We start from the raw sequence: 15,407 nt of genomic DNA, 5'->3' as shown, positions 1-15,407 counted from the left end.
GATCAGTGATGTCACACGGCTTGCGCACCGGAGCCACCGGAGCCGGCACCTCTCGCGCACTCCGCCGCCGCCGCGCGCGACTCACCGCCGCCGGTCTGCGCATTCCAGAGGAGTGACGTCGTAGCCGTGGTAGACGCACTGGCGCCGGCGCGCGCTCGCTGTGCAGTCGCCGTCTGACACTGCGTGGAGCCGCTGCGCTTCTGACTGGCGTTTGCCAGTGTGGTATAGCCATGGAGGAGAGCGCAAATGCTGCTCAGAGCGCAGAAGAACGGAGAAGCTTGACTCATCGGATCCCGAAGTAGTTGCCTGGCAATTAGCGGTTGAGCATAGGAGGAATGAACAGAAGAAGGCTAAACGTGCTGCGGAGACACTGGAGCAAATGGACGAACGTCTAGCAAAGCGGCGTCGCCAGGAGGCTGAGCGACGTGCCCGACCACCCCTGCAGCAACAACAAAACGCCGTCGATGACGTCAAGGCTCGCCGATCGACTGATATACTGTGAAACTCAGCGAAAGCGCCAGTGCGACTCGGACCTTCCAGACGGACTTCGTAAACAATCCGTTTGGATATGTGTGCGACGTGTGCAAAAGAATATGGCACATGAAAGACTTGACGCCGCTGAGTAGTGCCATGCGTGAAACGTTGAGTTTAGCGGCGGCGCCTCAGTGGGCTGAAACCGTGGCGCGGGTTTGTACAAAGTGTGCCACATAATACGTATACCGCGTGTGTGTCATTGGAGCAGCAGTAAGCATGACAATCAAGCTAATCCTTGACAATCTAGACAACCAGGAAAGCTAAGAATAATTAGCTGAACCTTTGCTAACGCTACGTATATCCTGGCACAGCCGAGCTAAGCCACTGCAACTTTTTTTCTCCCTTTCGTGCGCTAGATTGAAGCACGCTCGCACGCTTTCACTCGCACGTAAAGCATATAGCGCGCGGCGACGAGTTTATCGCCCTTGGACTTTACTACACGCAACCTCACGGTGACGGCAGAAATGCGCCTACAGTTCCATATAATTGCTACTCTTCTTCTAGCCTGCTACTCTTATCTGTAGAGGGAGAGAAGACAGAAGTATCCACGGGTATAGTGAGTGCTGATGAGGATAAGCAGTAGGATGCCACTATATACGTGTTCGTATTCAATTCAAAGCGTTGAATCTAAGCCGAAGTTACTCAAGCTGTGAAAGAGCCTTGATGCCCGCTGTGTTGACATTGTGTCCGACCAAGGGCCCAGTAACAATTTTTGCTCAACTGCCTATTGTCAATTGGCACTACGCAAATGCTTTGTGAATACGGGTCCTGAACTCGTACCCCTGAGAAGGCGCTACAATTGTTCGTAAAAGGACATTTCAGCAAATCCTGAGGCTGGACATATATTAGAGAAGGCGGCCAACCAGTGGCGAAGAACACCAAGAAAGAAACGCTTTTTGAATTCGGCCGCCGGACCCTATTCTGCAGGAACACGGACGAACAGCCAAACCTTGCTTAAGGAGAGCAAGGACGAACGCGGCTCTGAAAAACTGCTAAGCTTTCACTCTTTTCCAAAGCGAAACTTTTTTGTCATGGCGCTCCAGATATATCTACAGATCGCTGTTTGAGATGAAACACCGCAAAGCGAGCCGACATCTTCCACCTTGTATAGGAGCGAGTGCAGAGATTTTACTACACACCAATGCAAGAATATTAGCTGTCGACCCGCAAACCTCCGTCCCGCAAGCTTTCAGCAATAGAAGATGTTAAGAGGGAGCCAGAGCAGAGGGAGGATCGTGGGCTGCACTAGAATCTTTATACGATACGTCCATGTCAAGCGCTATTTTAACTTGTCACTACGCTTGTGCTCCTTCTGTGCCATATTTCCCCAGGACGTCACCACCTAGAGAGCTCCACCGGGGATACCACGCAAAGAAAGCTTCAATTAATGAATTGCATTGCGGAACCACATGTTCTAACCAATATGATATTGTTACGGGGAAAATATATATACAATGGATATATTTACAGCGTAAGGCGCACAACGCTGCAGCAATCGTTCAGGAGAGCGCGTGCGCACCAGAAAACCACCCGTCGTCGTCGTCATCGTCCAAGCACCGACCACAGGAACGTCGCTCGTGACACAACCCGCCGTCGGCAAGCACCGTCCCGGTGCAATTAGGGCCCGGGCCGAGAGTGGTATGGTTTAAGGCGCGAGACATGGACTATGTCACTCGCGATTGTTGCAGAGGCCGAAGTAGGGTTTAGCGGAGCGATTTCATAGGTCACATTACTGACTTTGCGTACGACGCGGTAAGGGCCAGCATAATGGGAGAGGAGTTTTTCGCATAGGCCAACGCGGCGTCACGGGAACCACAGCAAGACGAGCGATCCTGGAGGGAAGTTCACCTCCCGGTGTCGGCGGTCATAGAGATATTTTTGATTGACCTGTGAAGCCGACAAGCGATCGCGGGCAACCTGACGGGCGATGTCAGCACGGGCAAGAGCATCACGAGCATAGGCAGAGGATGTGTCTGCGTGGGCATGAAGTATGGTGTCCAGAGGCAATGGTGGGTCGTAGCCAAACAGTAAATAAAAAGGTGAATAGCCAGCTGTGTCGTGACGAGAAGAGTTGTAGGCGAAGGTCACAAAAGGCAAGTTAATGTCCCAGTCTCGGTGGTCCTCAGACACGTACATAGCAAGCATATCTGTGAGAGTACGGTTGAGGCGTTCAGTAAGGCCGTTTGTCTGTGGATGGTACGCAGTGGTGAACTTGTGATTGGTCTTGCAAGAACGAAGAATGTCGTCGACTACTTTAGACAGGAAGCAGCGGCCGCGTTCCGTGATTAACTGATGAGGAGCACCGTGGCGCAGGATGACGTCGTGAAAAAGGAAATCGGCTACATCAGTAGCACAGCTGGTGGGAAGTGCTCGTGTAACAGCGTACCGCGTTGCGTAGTCAGTAGCGACTGCAACCCATCTATTGCCAGTGGTTGACGTGGGAAAAGGCCCTAGAAGATCGAGTCCCACCCGGAAAAATGGTTCATCAGGGATGTCGAAGGGCTGAAGGCTGCCAGCAGGCAGTAGAGCAGGAGTCTTGCGTCGCTGGCAGAGGTCACAAGCCACAACTTACTGTCGCACAGAACGGTAGAGAGCAGGCCAAAAGAAGCGCCTACGGATGCGATCATACGTGCGTGACACGCCTAGGGTCCGGCCGTAGGTGCATCGTGAAGCTGGCGCAAACAGTAGAGCGAAGATGCGCGGGAACAACAAGCAAGAGCTCAGCGCCGTCAGGCCGGGCGTTGTAGCGGTGTAAGGTGTCATTGTGGAGCACAAACATCCGTAGGGAAGGGTCAGGTGTGGTGAGTTGAGACCGTCTATAATAGGGCGCAAAGATGAGTCGCGGCGCTGTTCGTCAGCTATGTGGACGAAGTCTGTAATGGCCAGAACAAAGCTGTCAGGTTCATCTTCCAGTGTATCAGGGGGATCGACCGGGTATCGTGACAAGCAGTCAGCGTCTTGGTGAAGCCGTCCAGATTTGTAGAAAACAGAAAATGAGTACTCTTGCAAGCGGAGTGCCCAACGGCCAAGGCGACCAGTGGGATCCTTGAGCGAGGAAAGCCAGCAAAGCGCATGGTGGTCTGCAATAACTGAAAAGTGCCTGCCATACAGGTACGGACGGAATTTTGCGATGGCCCAGACGAGTGCTAAGCACTCGCGTTCTGTGATAGAGTAATTTTGCTCCGATGGCGACGGAAGGCGGCTTGCATAGGCGACCACGCGGTGGAGGCCGTGCTGCTGTTGTGCAAGGACGGTGCCTATACCGTGGCCACTGGCGTCGGTACGAACGTCCGTGCTGGCTGACGGGTCGAAATGTGCTAGAACAGGTGGGTTCGTTAGGATGGCAACGAGCGATGAAAAGGCGTCCGCTTGGTCACGACCCCAAGTGAAAACGACGTCCTTCTTGAGTAGACCAGTTAGAGGGCGGGCTACTTCCGCGAAGTTCTGGACAAAACGACGGAAGTACGAGCACAGGCCAAGAAAACTCCGGACATCCTTGACCGACCGTGGAGTAGGGTACTGACTAACCGCGTGGACTTTGTCAGGGTCTGGCTGCACGCCTGCAGCGTCAACAACGTGGCCGACTACGCAGATTTGACGGTGCCCAAAGCGACATTTCGACGAGTTAAGCTGAACACGAGCACGGCGAAAAACATCAAGGACGGTGGACAGGCGAGTGAGATGGTTTTCAAACGTAGTCGAAAAAACGATAACATCGTCCAGGTAGCAAAGGCATATGGACCACTTGATGCCTTGAAGAAGATAGTCCATCGTGCGCTCGAAAGTAGCAGGGGCGTTAAATAGGCCAAAAGGCATCACTTTAAATTGATAGAGGCCATCAGGAGTCACGAAGGCGGTCATCTCGCGGTCTTGGTCGTCCACAGCGATTTGCCAGTATCCTGAGCGCAGGTCGATGGAAGAGAAATATCTGGCGTCGTGCAAGCAGTCCAGTGCGTCATCAATACGCGGAGAGGATACACATCCTTCTTGGTAATCTGGTTGAGGTGGCAGTAGTCTACACAGAATCTCCAGTTATTGTCCTTCTTTTTCACAAGTACGACGGGAGAGGCCCAAGGACTGCATGAGGGTTCAATTATGCCTCTGCCCAGCATTTTCTCCACTTCCTGCTGGATGACAGCACGCTCCGGAGCTGACACACGGTAAGGCCGTCGGTGAATAGGACTCGTATCGCCGGTATGAATGCGATGGGTGACGACGGAAGTCTGGCCCAAAGGACGGTCGCCAAAGTCAAAGATATCCTGGTAGGAAACCAGCATGCGGCGAAGGGCAGCGGACTGTGCCGGCGCGAGGTCTCCTGATATCATGCGGGCGAAGCGGTCGCAGGACGAACCTGACTGCGATGATGGCGGTGAAAAATCCGGTGGAGGTTCTGTGGTCAGCGCAGAAACCGTGTGGATGGCCAAGGGGTTCAGATGAGCGAGTGATATGCCGCGAGGAAGAACTTGCGTCGAGAGCCAAAATTGAGGATGGGAAAGGCGGTGCCGTTGTTTGCAACTGTCACCACCGTATAGGGGAGCGCGACGTTGCGTGTCATGGCGACCTCAGGAATAGGGCAGGCAACGTAGTCGCCGTCAGGTAGGGGCGGAAAGGCTGAAAGCTGGACGTATATTGCGGCTTGCGGAGGCAGTCGAAGAAACTCGACGGAGCGTAGGCGGGGTGGGCCAGCATCGACGTTGTCGGGTCACGAAGGAAGTTCTAGCCGGAGAAGGCCCGCGGAGCAGTCAATAAGGGCAGCGTGTGTGGATAGGAAAGTCGATTCCCAAGATGAGGTCATGGGGGCACTGTTCTAGAACAGCAAAAAGAACAGATGTGTGGCGACCAGAAAAAGTGATGCGTGCAGTGCACATTCCAAGTACGGCAGGTGTACTCCCGTCGGCTACTCGGACGGTAGGTGAAGTCGCGGGCGTCAGGACTTTCTGGGAGCGGCGCCGGAGGCTCGAGCTCATTACAGAAATTTGGGCGCCGGTATCAACAAGAGCGGTAACTGTCACACCATCAACCAGAACTTCAAGAAGGTTGCATCGGGTATAAGGGACAATCAGAGGATTTTCAGGCCGGGTCGTAAATGCAGCGTCACCTCCGGGGGCTGCACTGGCTAGTTTTCCGAGAGGCGGCCACAGGGAGACTGAGAGCGGTGAGGTTGTGGCGAGCGGGACTGACGGCGCTGGGGCGATGGTGAGCGGCTTATCCGGTTTCCTTAGGAGGACGTTCAGCACTTGAGGCCTCAGGACAGAACGACGGGGTATATGGTACACGGTCCGGGTGATTGTAAGTGTTTGGTCGATAGGACGTGGGCCAGCGGCTGCGGCAATGGCGGGCGATGTGTCCAATCCTAGAGCACGTGAAGCAGATGGTCCGGTCATCAGGTGTGCGCCAATCGGCTGGATTTCGATAACGTGGCCTGAAGGTCGTGTTCGGTCTTGCAGCAGCGACGACAGGGGCGACCGGGTTGGTAGCAGCATGACCGTTATCAAAGGTGGGTAAAATGCCCATAATCGCGACCTCTTGGCGAACAACGGCCTGAATTAGCGAAATCGGAGCCAGGTTGTTGCTTTGCATACCGTCATGAGGGGTAACGGGTGCCATGGCCTCGAGTTCTCGATGGTCGATCCTGATGACGTTTTCTGGAGCTTGCGCTTGCCGAAGCGTGGCTAAACCTTCACAGGAGGACGTGGCAGCCGTATTGGGAAGTCGGTCGAAGCGGTGAGTTATACGTTGACTTTTGGCCAGCCCAAAACGACGACATTCAGCGATGACCGACTCCACCGTTGAGCAGTTCTTACACAGTAGCAGATTGAATGCGTCATCGGCTATGCCTTTCAGTACATGGCCCACTTTGTCCACTTCATGCATGTCCTTGTCGACCTTGTTGCACAGAGACAACACGTCCTGAATATACGAGATTTACGGCTCCGTGGACGTCTGAGCACGAATTGCGAGCTTCTGCTAGGCCGCTAGTTGTCGTGCGATAGGTCTCCCAAATAGAGCGCGTAATTTCTGCTTACAGATGTCCCAATTCGTCAGATCTGCCTCATGCGTCTCGAACCAGAGTAGCGCAGTGCCCCGCAAATAGAAGATGAGATTCGCCAGCATTATGGTCGCGTCCCACTTGTTAGTGCGGCTGATGCGCTCATACATTGCCAGCCATGCATCGACGTCCACGCCGCTTGTGCCGTTGAATGGCCCGGGATCACGAGGGTGCAAGAGAATGACCGGTGACGGGTCTTGCTCACACTGGGTCGCTTGGTCGGTCATTGTGGTGGCAGCAACGCGCCGTCCGCTGCGAAGATCCAGTTCCCGGTGTTGTAGCGAGCGTACCCCGCACGTCCACCAAAGATGTTACGGGGAGAATATATATACAATGGATATATTTACAGGGTAAGGCGCACAACGCTGCATCAATCGTTCAGGAGAGCGCGTGCACACCAGAAAACCACCCGTCGTCGTCGTCATCGTCCAAGCACCGACCACACGATCGCCGCTCGTGACAATATGTATATTGTCACTTGTGCGATTAAAAGCCAAAACACCACTGGGAAGCGCTTCTTTATTTCTAGGGTAATATATTGGCCTGCGAGTAACGGAAAACTATTTGACGGTCCCCAATTTCAAACGTTTACGAGTGGTATGCGCACTAATAGTGCGAATAGTGCGGATACCACTCGTTTGCAAGCATTCGCGCTGATAGTGCAGATACTTGTAAAATAAAGGAAGATGGTGTGCGTTTATAAATGAATTAGCATAGCTAAGCCACAAGTGCAAGCAGTGTATTAACGAAAAAGTCGCAGTTTCACCCGAAAGGCGAAGCATCCATTGCGATAGCAAATTAGTAGATAGCTATACGATGTAAGAATAGTAGTCTTGTTGGCCGTGTAAATTTGGAAAGCTTCGCTTACTAAATCTATTAATAAGCATGGTGTCAGCGCGCACAGGCAAACATGAATAGATAACACTCCATGACCGCAGACAACCACTGTCAAAACGCTGGCGTAAGCAAGTGCGGCAGCAGCAGAGGGGAACGTTCGTGCGGTCTATCGCTGTAAGGGAAGCTGAGCGGCGAGAACACAGCGTGCGTAATGGTATGAGCCGTCTGCAGATCGCTTTCAAGATGCGGCATCGCAAAGTACGCAGTTACTGGCGAAGTAAATAAAAGCCACCTCCCCTCTCCCCGCTTTCCGTCCTTTCGCACGCGAGATTGAGCCGCGATCGTCAGTGCGCCCGGTCGCTGAATACGGAGTTGCTGCTGGAGCACAACGCCCCCTCCCACCTATCTCCCACGGCCTTTCACGCGAAGCAAGACGGCACGTTTGCTCTCCGCTTTCCTCCCACACGCGCGCCAGCTTGAGCCGCGATCGTCGGCTCCCGTCATGTGCTTTCACTCGCACATAAAGCAGACGGCGCACGGCGCAGGTGTCATCCCTTGGACTTTACACGGATCACCACGGTGACGTCGACGACAAAAATGCGCCTGGTGTGTCCATATAATTGCTATCGCAGTAGAACTCCGGAAAAGGTGACCAGACTGGAGCAAAAACTGTTATTTTTTAAACAGCGAAGCTGTTTAAGCCTGCCTTAAACCGTGTGCGTTTCATGAAAAGCCAGCCGCCCCGTAGCCATGGCAATCAACGACGCCACAGCGGCCTGTAACTTCGTTGCCTAGCAACCTCCTCGCGGAGCGTCGCGCGCTATGCTCGGGAGAGAAAAAGAGAAGAGAGAGAGAAAGAAATTGCTAGTACCAACTAGAGATGGGTCGCTCAGGAGCGAGCCGGATCTTGGGAACCGCTCTTTTAAAAGAGCGAGTGAGCCGTGGTTCAGAAAAAGTAAGCGGCGGTTCTTTTGGAGAAAGGGAGCCGGTTCTATCTCGTTCAGTGAACCGTTCGGAACCGTTCCGTACGAGCCGGGTCTTCTGCTGGGCACGACTTTAGCGCCATCTATTAGCGGTGCTAGAAAGCAACTGCCTTCCCGCCCTTCCTCGCAAGAGTCGCCTCCACCCCACGCCGCTCAGCCGCTCTTTTTGAAGTGAGTCGAGTGAACCGTGGTTCAGTAAATAAGGGGTAGTTCTTTCGTAGAGAAGAGACCGGTTCTCTCTCGTTCAGTGAGCCGTGCCGAACCGTTCCGTCAGAGCCGGGTCGTCTACTAGGTTTCGAGGTTTCGTTTTCTGACCAACGAGTGGTGGCCGGCCTGGGTAGACACGCGATACTCGTACTCGCTCGCAATGTGTGGTGTGCGCAGCAGTCCCTTCGGTTTTTTGTGCGTCCTATGGTGTGACACCCGATGCCACCGATGGGAGAAGTAAAGAAACCTTGATTGGCCAATGATGGTAATGTTCGCTGCCTGCTGCTGTTCGAACGATCTCTCATGACTCTCACGGATCGCACATCGTGAACTGGTGCAAGAACACTTCGAAGATGGTCTTCCGTGTATTTAAAGACAGCAGGTGAACGTACAGTTTACGTCGTGATCGTCATTTGTGCTAATTAGTGTAGTCATGAGGATGTTGCCCATGGCATCCACCTCTGTGCATTTTCTGAGAGTGTATCATTAGCACGTCAATAAAACGAGGCCAATGATCATTTTTGTTGTAATAGAACGTCATTTCTTTTTTTTCTTTTTTTTTTTGTCCTGGCGCATGATGGCATGATCGCCAGTATCGCGCGTGCGCTCAAGAGAAAAAAAACTACAGGTACGCGCGGCAGTTTTGTGGATCTTTCGTATGATTTTTGTATTGTACTTCAATAAATGATTTCAACATTCATTTTGCATGGTGTTACAGCTCACTCATATTAGAGTGAGCATGCGTATGTGAATAAACGAATAAAGTTGAAAGATAATTTACAACATTTTTTGTCCTTATTTTGACCAACGTTGATATTAAAGTACCACAAAAATAGAAAAGCTCCTGTAATGACGATGAAGTTACATATTTCTTTCCTAAAAAAAGTACGTCGCATTCTGCCTGTTACAATATCCTAACATTTTATCCCCAACATCAGAAAAGAAAGTTTCATTACAACTAAAAATTCACGCTTATAACATAAGTAAAAATATCCTCCAAATATAGCGAAAAAAGCAATAACAAGGTTGCTCAATTATGCATATATCGTTTTTTCAAAGCCAAATAACAATAGAATATGCATAACACCAGTTACTGATTGAAGTGAAGCGGTGAGCCGTTCAATGAACCGGTTCATTTCAGTGAGCTGAGCCGTTCCGAGCGGCTCACTGAAGTGAGTTGTTTTGCCCATTCTAGTACCAACGAGGCAACGCGCAGAGGTGCTGCCGACGCCGAAGCGCGGTCGTCGAACCACGGCCATTTGAGGGAGGCGAACCCATGACCTTTGATGTCCATGAAGGCGAAGTTAATTCAGGCACAGTTAATTAAGATAGAGTTAAGGCACTCGAACCCACGACCATTGGTCAGAATCAAATTCTCAGCCTGTGGTGGCAGTCGAACCCACAAGATTTGGTGGTAATTAATGCGGAGGTTATTAAGGAACAATAAATTAGGATAGATGTAATTAAAGCACTCTAACCTACTACCTTGGGTGGGAGTCGAACCCTCTACCTTTGGAATAAAGAGGGATGACTAAGCGAAGTACACTGAGCGAATTAATGGAGATGAATAAGTGACATAAAATTACGGGGGATGTGTACGTCATGTGCCTGTCTTTAATGCATCAGCACTTCGACAATAAACCTCTCTATATGGTTTGATTGATTATGAAAAGACATTTGATTCAATACAGATGCCAGCAGTCATTGAGACATCGCGTAATCAAGAAGTACAGGAGGAATACATGAATATCTTGCCAAATATCTACAGATTCCACAGCTACCTTGGTTCTCCAAAAGAAAAGTAGAAAGTTACCTATGCAGAAAGGGGTCAGGCAAGGAGACACAATCGCTCCAATGCATGCGTAGAAGGAGTATTCAAGCTGTTAGACTGCGAAGGCTTAGGAGAGAGGATCAACGGTGACTATATCAGCAACCTTCAATTTGCAGATGACATTGTCCTTTTCAGCAACAATGGGGACGAAGTACAAGTGATTGAGGACTTTAACCGAGAAAGTGTAAGAGTGGGGTTGAAGATGCACAAGACAAAGATAATGTTCGATAGCCTGGCAAGAGACCAAGAATTCAGGGTCGCCACTCAGCTTCTAGAGTACCTAAAGGAGAACGTTTATCTGGGTCAATTACTCACAGGGGACCATGATCATGAGAAGAATAAAATTGGGTTGGAGGGCATACGGCAGGGATTGCCAAATCCTGACTGGGAGCTTACCACTGTCATTGAAAAGAAAAGTGTACAGTCATTGCTTTCTACTGGTGCTAACATAGGGGAAGAAACTTGGAGGTTAACAATTTCGAGAACAAGTTAAGGACCACACAAAGGAGAAAGAAAAAATGTTAGGCCTAACATTAAGAGACACGAAGGGAGTGGTGTGGATCAAAGAGCAAACGGGGGTAGCCGATATCCTAATTGTCATTAAGACAAAAAAAATGGAGCGGGGCAGGCCACATAATGCGTAGGATGGACAACCGGTGGGCCGTTAGAGATACAGAATGAATGATGTACACAGTGTTGACGGCAGAAAACTAGGTGGGATGATGAAGTTAGGAAATTTACAGGCGCAAGTTTAAATCAGCTAGCGCAAGAGAGGGGTAATTGGAGAGCGCAGGCAGAGGCCTTCGTGCTGCTGTCAAAATAGATATAGGCTTATGATAATGACTTGGGCTTTCGCCGTCGAGTCGTCTTAGCAATAACATCATAGAGACCCTGTGATTTTGGGATAGCTATTATATGGACACTCCAAGCGCATTTTGCCGTCACCGTGATGTTCCGTATAAAGTTCAAACATGATAACATCGTCGCTGCGCTCCGTACGCTGTATGTCAGAGTGAAAGCTTGAAAGATCCAGCGGATGATCGCGGCTCAATATCTCGATTGCGAGGTAGGAAGGCGGGGCGGAAGCGTGCCGTCTTCCATCACGCGCGAGGCGTGGGGGAGAGGAGGGGGAGGCGTTCTACTTTGGCGGCTGCTGTGTACGGAGCGGCCTCGCGGGCGCCCCATCTTGAAAGCGATTTGCGATGTGGACAAAGTGCACGCCCGCATGGGCCTCGTTTTCAACACCATCTGCATGGACAAAGTGCGAAGTGGACAAAGTGTGCCAAGTGCTGATAACTTTATGCGCGGTGCGCTCGACATTTAGTTCGCGTGGAAGGGAGAGGCAGCACGAATGTCTATTCGCTCGCTGCTGCAGCCGCGCTTCCTGACTCCAGCGTTTCGACAGCGAGTTGCGGCGGTCATCGAGTGAGATATGTTCACCTGTGCGGCGTGACACCGGGCTTGTTAATTTTGTTAGTAAGCGAATGTTTACAAGGTCATACGGCGATAAAATTATGATTTCTTCCTATTCTACTATTTGCTATAACAATCGATGCTTCGCCTTTCGGACTTAAGTGCGGCATTTTTGTCTCTTGCCCAGCCGTTCTCGGGAAGCACCGAGAACTGGCACGAGCGCCAGCGTTCAACAAACCTACGCACTGAGATCTAAGTTTTGAAGAAATTTCAAATGAAACAACCTGAACACAGGCGTAGCTTCTGCCTCTCCGCTGAAGTAAGAAACCTTTGAGCATACATAACGAATAATTTTCTTCAAGAAAAGAACATGCTAACATACTTGCTTGATAGGTGAATTGCGGCTCGAGTGCGTGCCCGATCTACAGCCGTTCCTCTCTTAAAACTAAGTGTAAAAAATGTACGTAGATCGAACAATAAACCTCAATTCAGTGTACAATACATTCATTTTTGTCTCAGAAGATTACTATTCAATAGATGAGTTGTGCGCCAATTTGTTTCTGTTCTTTTAGCACAATTTGTAAATTCTCTTGAACGGGCTATGCGCGGTGGCGCTATTATAGTGTACTCACACTCTAGTGCCCATTTGTTCATGATGACCTCAATTGGGCACGTATCCGTTCTTGTCTCGCTGCACGGCGATGTAGTCGACAACGCTGCGGGCAGCCTCTACTATTCCTTCAGCGTAAGACTGCACTGCCCGAGGACGAAGCGTTGAAGGCTGCGCCATGGCACGAATATGTTGCCACTGCTCGAGTTGACTGCAGATAGGAAATGTTGTCCGTGTTGGCGTTAGCATTTGCAGGAACGATACCACAGTATGGATCCTTTCTCAAAGGTACTGACAGTCATATTTCTAATGTTGCGTCCCTTTCTCGCTGCTTTGAAAAGAAAGGTGGTAGTATTGCCACATTTTATCAGCCCTGATGCTTGTTGCGATGATGCTTGCATTGATGCTTGTTGCAAAAATATCTTGCAACAGCGAGATATTTTTGTCATAGAAAGCGTGATAAATATTCCACATAAATACAGTTCTTGGGGCAATTATATAATAAAAATGGGTCAACGCCTACAAGGTAAAAAATTTAGTTGAAACTTTCAGGGCCCAGATTCACAAAAACCTCTTAAGCTGAAATTGTTAGTAATTTCGAGGAATCCTGATGCTTGACGCAACATTAACGAAGGTGGTCGGCCATCGGCGAAGAACACGAATGAAAAGCGTTGCGGGCCCAGATGCGATACACATTTTTTGCGCACTTTTATTGAATGAAAGTATAACAAACATGTGCAAATAATATTCAATTCAGCAACTAATAGAACAATACAAACGGGCGAAAAAAATAATATGGAGAAGCAAGCCGACAATAAGGAGACTTTGGCTATAACATTAATAGATTTAAGTATTATTTAAGCGCTTACCGCATAACCTTTCATATATGATACGAATAGAAAAGTTTTTTAAACCTAAAAGAATAAAAACAAACAAGTTCTCACATATCTTCCACAGACTGTGTCTCATGTCTAGTTATGAAATACACAAAAATTCCGATTCTGTATTTTTTTTGTGTGTATAGCATCATCTTATCATACAGGGTGTCCCAGATATCACGCAGCACGATTTAAAAAAAGGTCAACGGCATTACGCGAAGCAAACCTAGTGCGTATTGTTTCCAGTGCAGTGGAGTAGCCGCCAGTATTTTTTTCATTACTGAGATTTCATTAGCTAATTGTATTTAATTATCTAACTCGAGAAGCACTGTCCTAATTGTCAAAGTGTCAATGAGAAAATTGTAGAAGAGCATGAAAAACTCCCGATACAGCTTTCTGTTGCTCAGTACGTGCTACATAAAAGTGTTTTTCCGAGTGTGAAAGGAGCCCGCAAATACGCGCAGAATTGCCGCACGACTGGCCGCTCGAGGTACTTTGTATCGGGAGGCCCTTTGCTCGAGGCAGCTGTATCGGGAGTTTTTACATGTTGCTCTACAATTTCTTCATTGACACGTTGATAATTAGGACCGTGCTTCTCGAGTTTCTAGGTTCACTAGGTTTTCTTCGCGTAATGCCGTTCATCTTTTTTTAAATCGTGCTGCGTGATAGCTCGGGCACCTGAGAACCTTCCTTATGCTTACATAATATACATACCTTGATTTCAAAAGCTTCCTTGTATGTTTGATAAATGGTGCCGACTTGTGGTAATTGATTCCCCATAGAACCTTGCCTGCTACTGTTCGCCAATTCATAACGGAAAGGGGAGAGCGCAGCCGATATGACAGGCCCTTCTAGGACAGTGAAAATGATGATGATGTGCTCTCATCAGACAGGTGCTCTTTCCAAGGGTGAGGTGGCAACGAGGGCAATGCAATAAAGATAATCACATGGAGCTCAATTTCGGCATATGGACGCGTTTCGATGTTGTTGCGTCCATTTTTTCTGCCTCATGAATACGTCAACAGTTTAGAGAAAAGCACCTACAATTGATTCTTGCCTCCTACCGCATCTGAACTATTATGTCCCGAGTAATAGCGCCGTCATTGCGGACTGAAATCTGGATGCCGCTCAACCAGAGTGACACGCAACGCCCTAAGTTCGTCGGAAGGGCCTTAGTATTGAATTGAGGCTTACACTGTAAAGGTAAGCTTGATTCTTACACCCATATTTTGTTGCCATAGGAATTATTAAATTAAAAAGCCGTTATGTTGAGGTTACCAAGTTTAGTTTGCAGTAAACACCAATTGATGTCTCACGTTTTACTGATTATCCATAACTGTGTACATACAGATATATTGCTGTATTCCTTAGGGTATTACAGTAGCCATTTTTGTTCTCTTCCACACTGTATAAATCAAGGTTTAAAAGCAAATAAGGCGCATTGCTTCCCGTATTTTGAGTTTTGTACATAAGCAGGCAACATAAAAACAAACGTATGCGGTTCACCTGCGTGAAAAATAATGCGCGTTTCTTTCTGTGATACACGGTGAGTAGATAAACATTCTCACGCGTTAATTATTCCGGGGTTGGCGAAGTACTTTGGCCTCGAGTCGTGGTACAACTTGAATGGCTGGGCGCCCATGCGGTACGGCGTCCTCCCTTCCTCCTGGTACAGAGTGCGAAAGTCGCCTGCACTGAAGAGGTGCACAACAACTCGCCGTCCCGGCAGTGTCTCAGCCACGACGGGTCCGTATTGGTGATACATCTCCCAAGCAGCCTTGTTGATGTCATGACGGTCGTACTTCCCTAAAGGAAAAAAACAAATGACTGTGGACGTTGATGCTATCAGTCATGTGCAGCCACCACCTAAACGCGTCACGTTTGAGGCGCCTACTGCAGCCTTTCCCTGGAAACACTGCGCCATCTACCTGCGGCACCGCGGCGGAATGTCTAAAAAAATGAAGTCAGTTCCACGCTTGTGAAATCTAATGAAACATTGGAGCTCTGCAAGCGTGGGTGTATAGCGTATGACCCGCGAGCACCCTTCGGACCCGAGCACCCGTGT

At 49.5% G+C, this 15,407-nt stretch overlaps 1 protein-coding gene across 1 annotated transcript in view; it reads right to left on the bottom strand.

Annotated features, from left to right (window-relative positions):
* LOC119434945 (probable cytochrome P450 12a4, mitochondrial) overlaps positions 1-15,146 on the bottom strand; it is a 163,319-nt gene extending 148,173 nt beyond the window's left edge. The window contains exons 1-2 of the mRNA XM_037701946.2: positions 14,911-15,146; positions 12,487-12,675 (exon numbers count right to left, since the gene is read on the bottom strand). Coding sequence (XP_037557874.2) covers positions 12,487-12,500 — 14 coding nt within the window. The 5' untranslated portion in view covers positions 12,501-12,675; positions 14,911-15,146. The remainder of the gene's footprint in view (positions 1-12,486; positions 12,676-14,910) is intronic.
* Between the last annotated feature and the right edge of the window lie 261 nt (positions 15,147-15,407).

This window comes from Dermacentor silvarum, unplaced genomic scaffold, assembly GCF_013339745.2.
Source record: "Dermacentor silvarum isolate Dsil-2018 unplaced genomic scaffold, BIME_Dsil_1.4 Seq333, whole genome shotgun sequence".
Classification (NCBI taxonomy): Eukaryota; Metazoa; Arthropoda; class Arachnida; order Ixodida; family Ixodidae; genus Dermacentor; species Dermacentor silvarum.
This window is presented reverse-complemented; position numbering and strand designations above follow the sequence as displayed.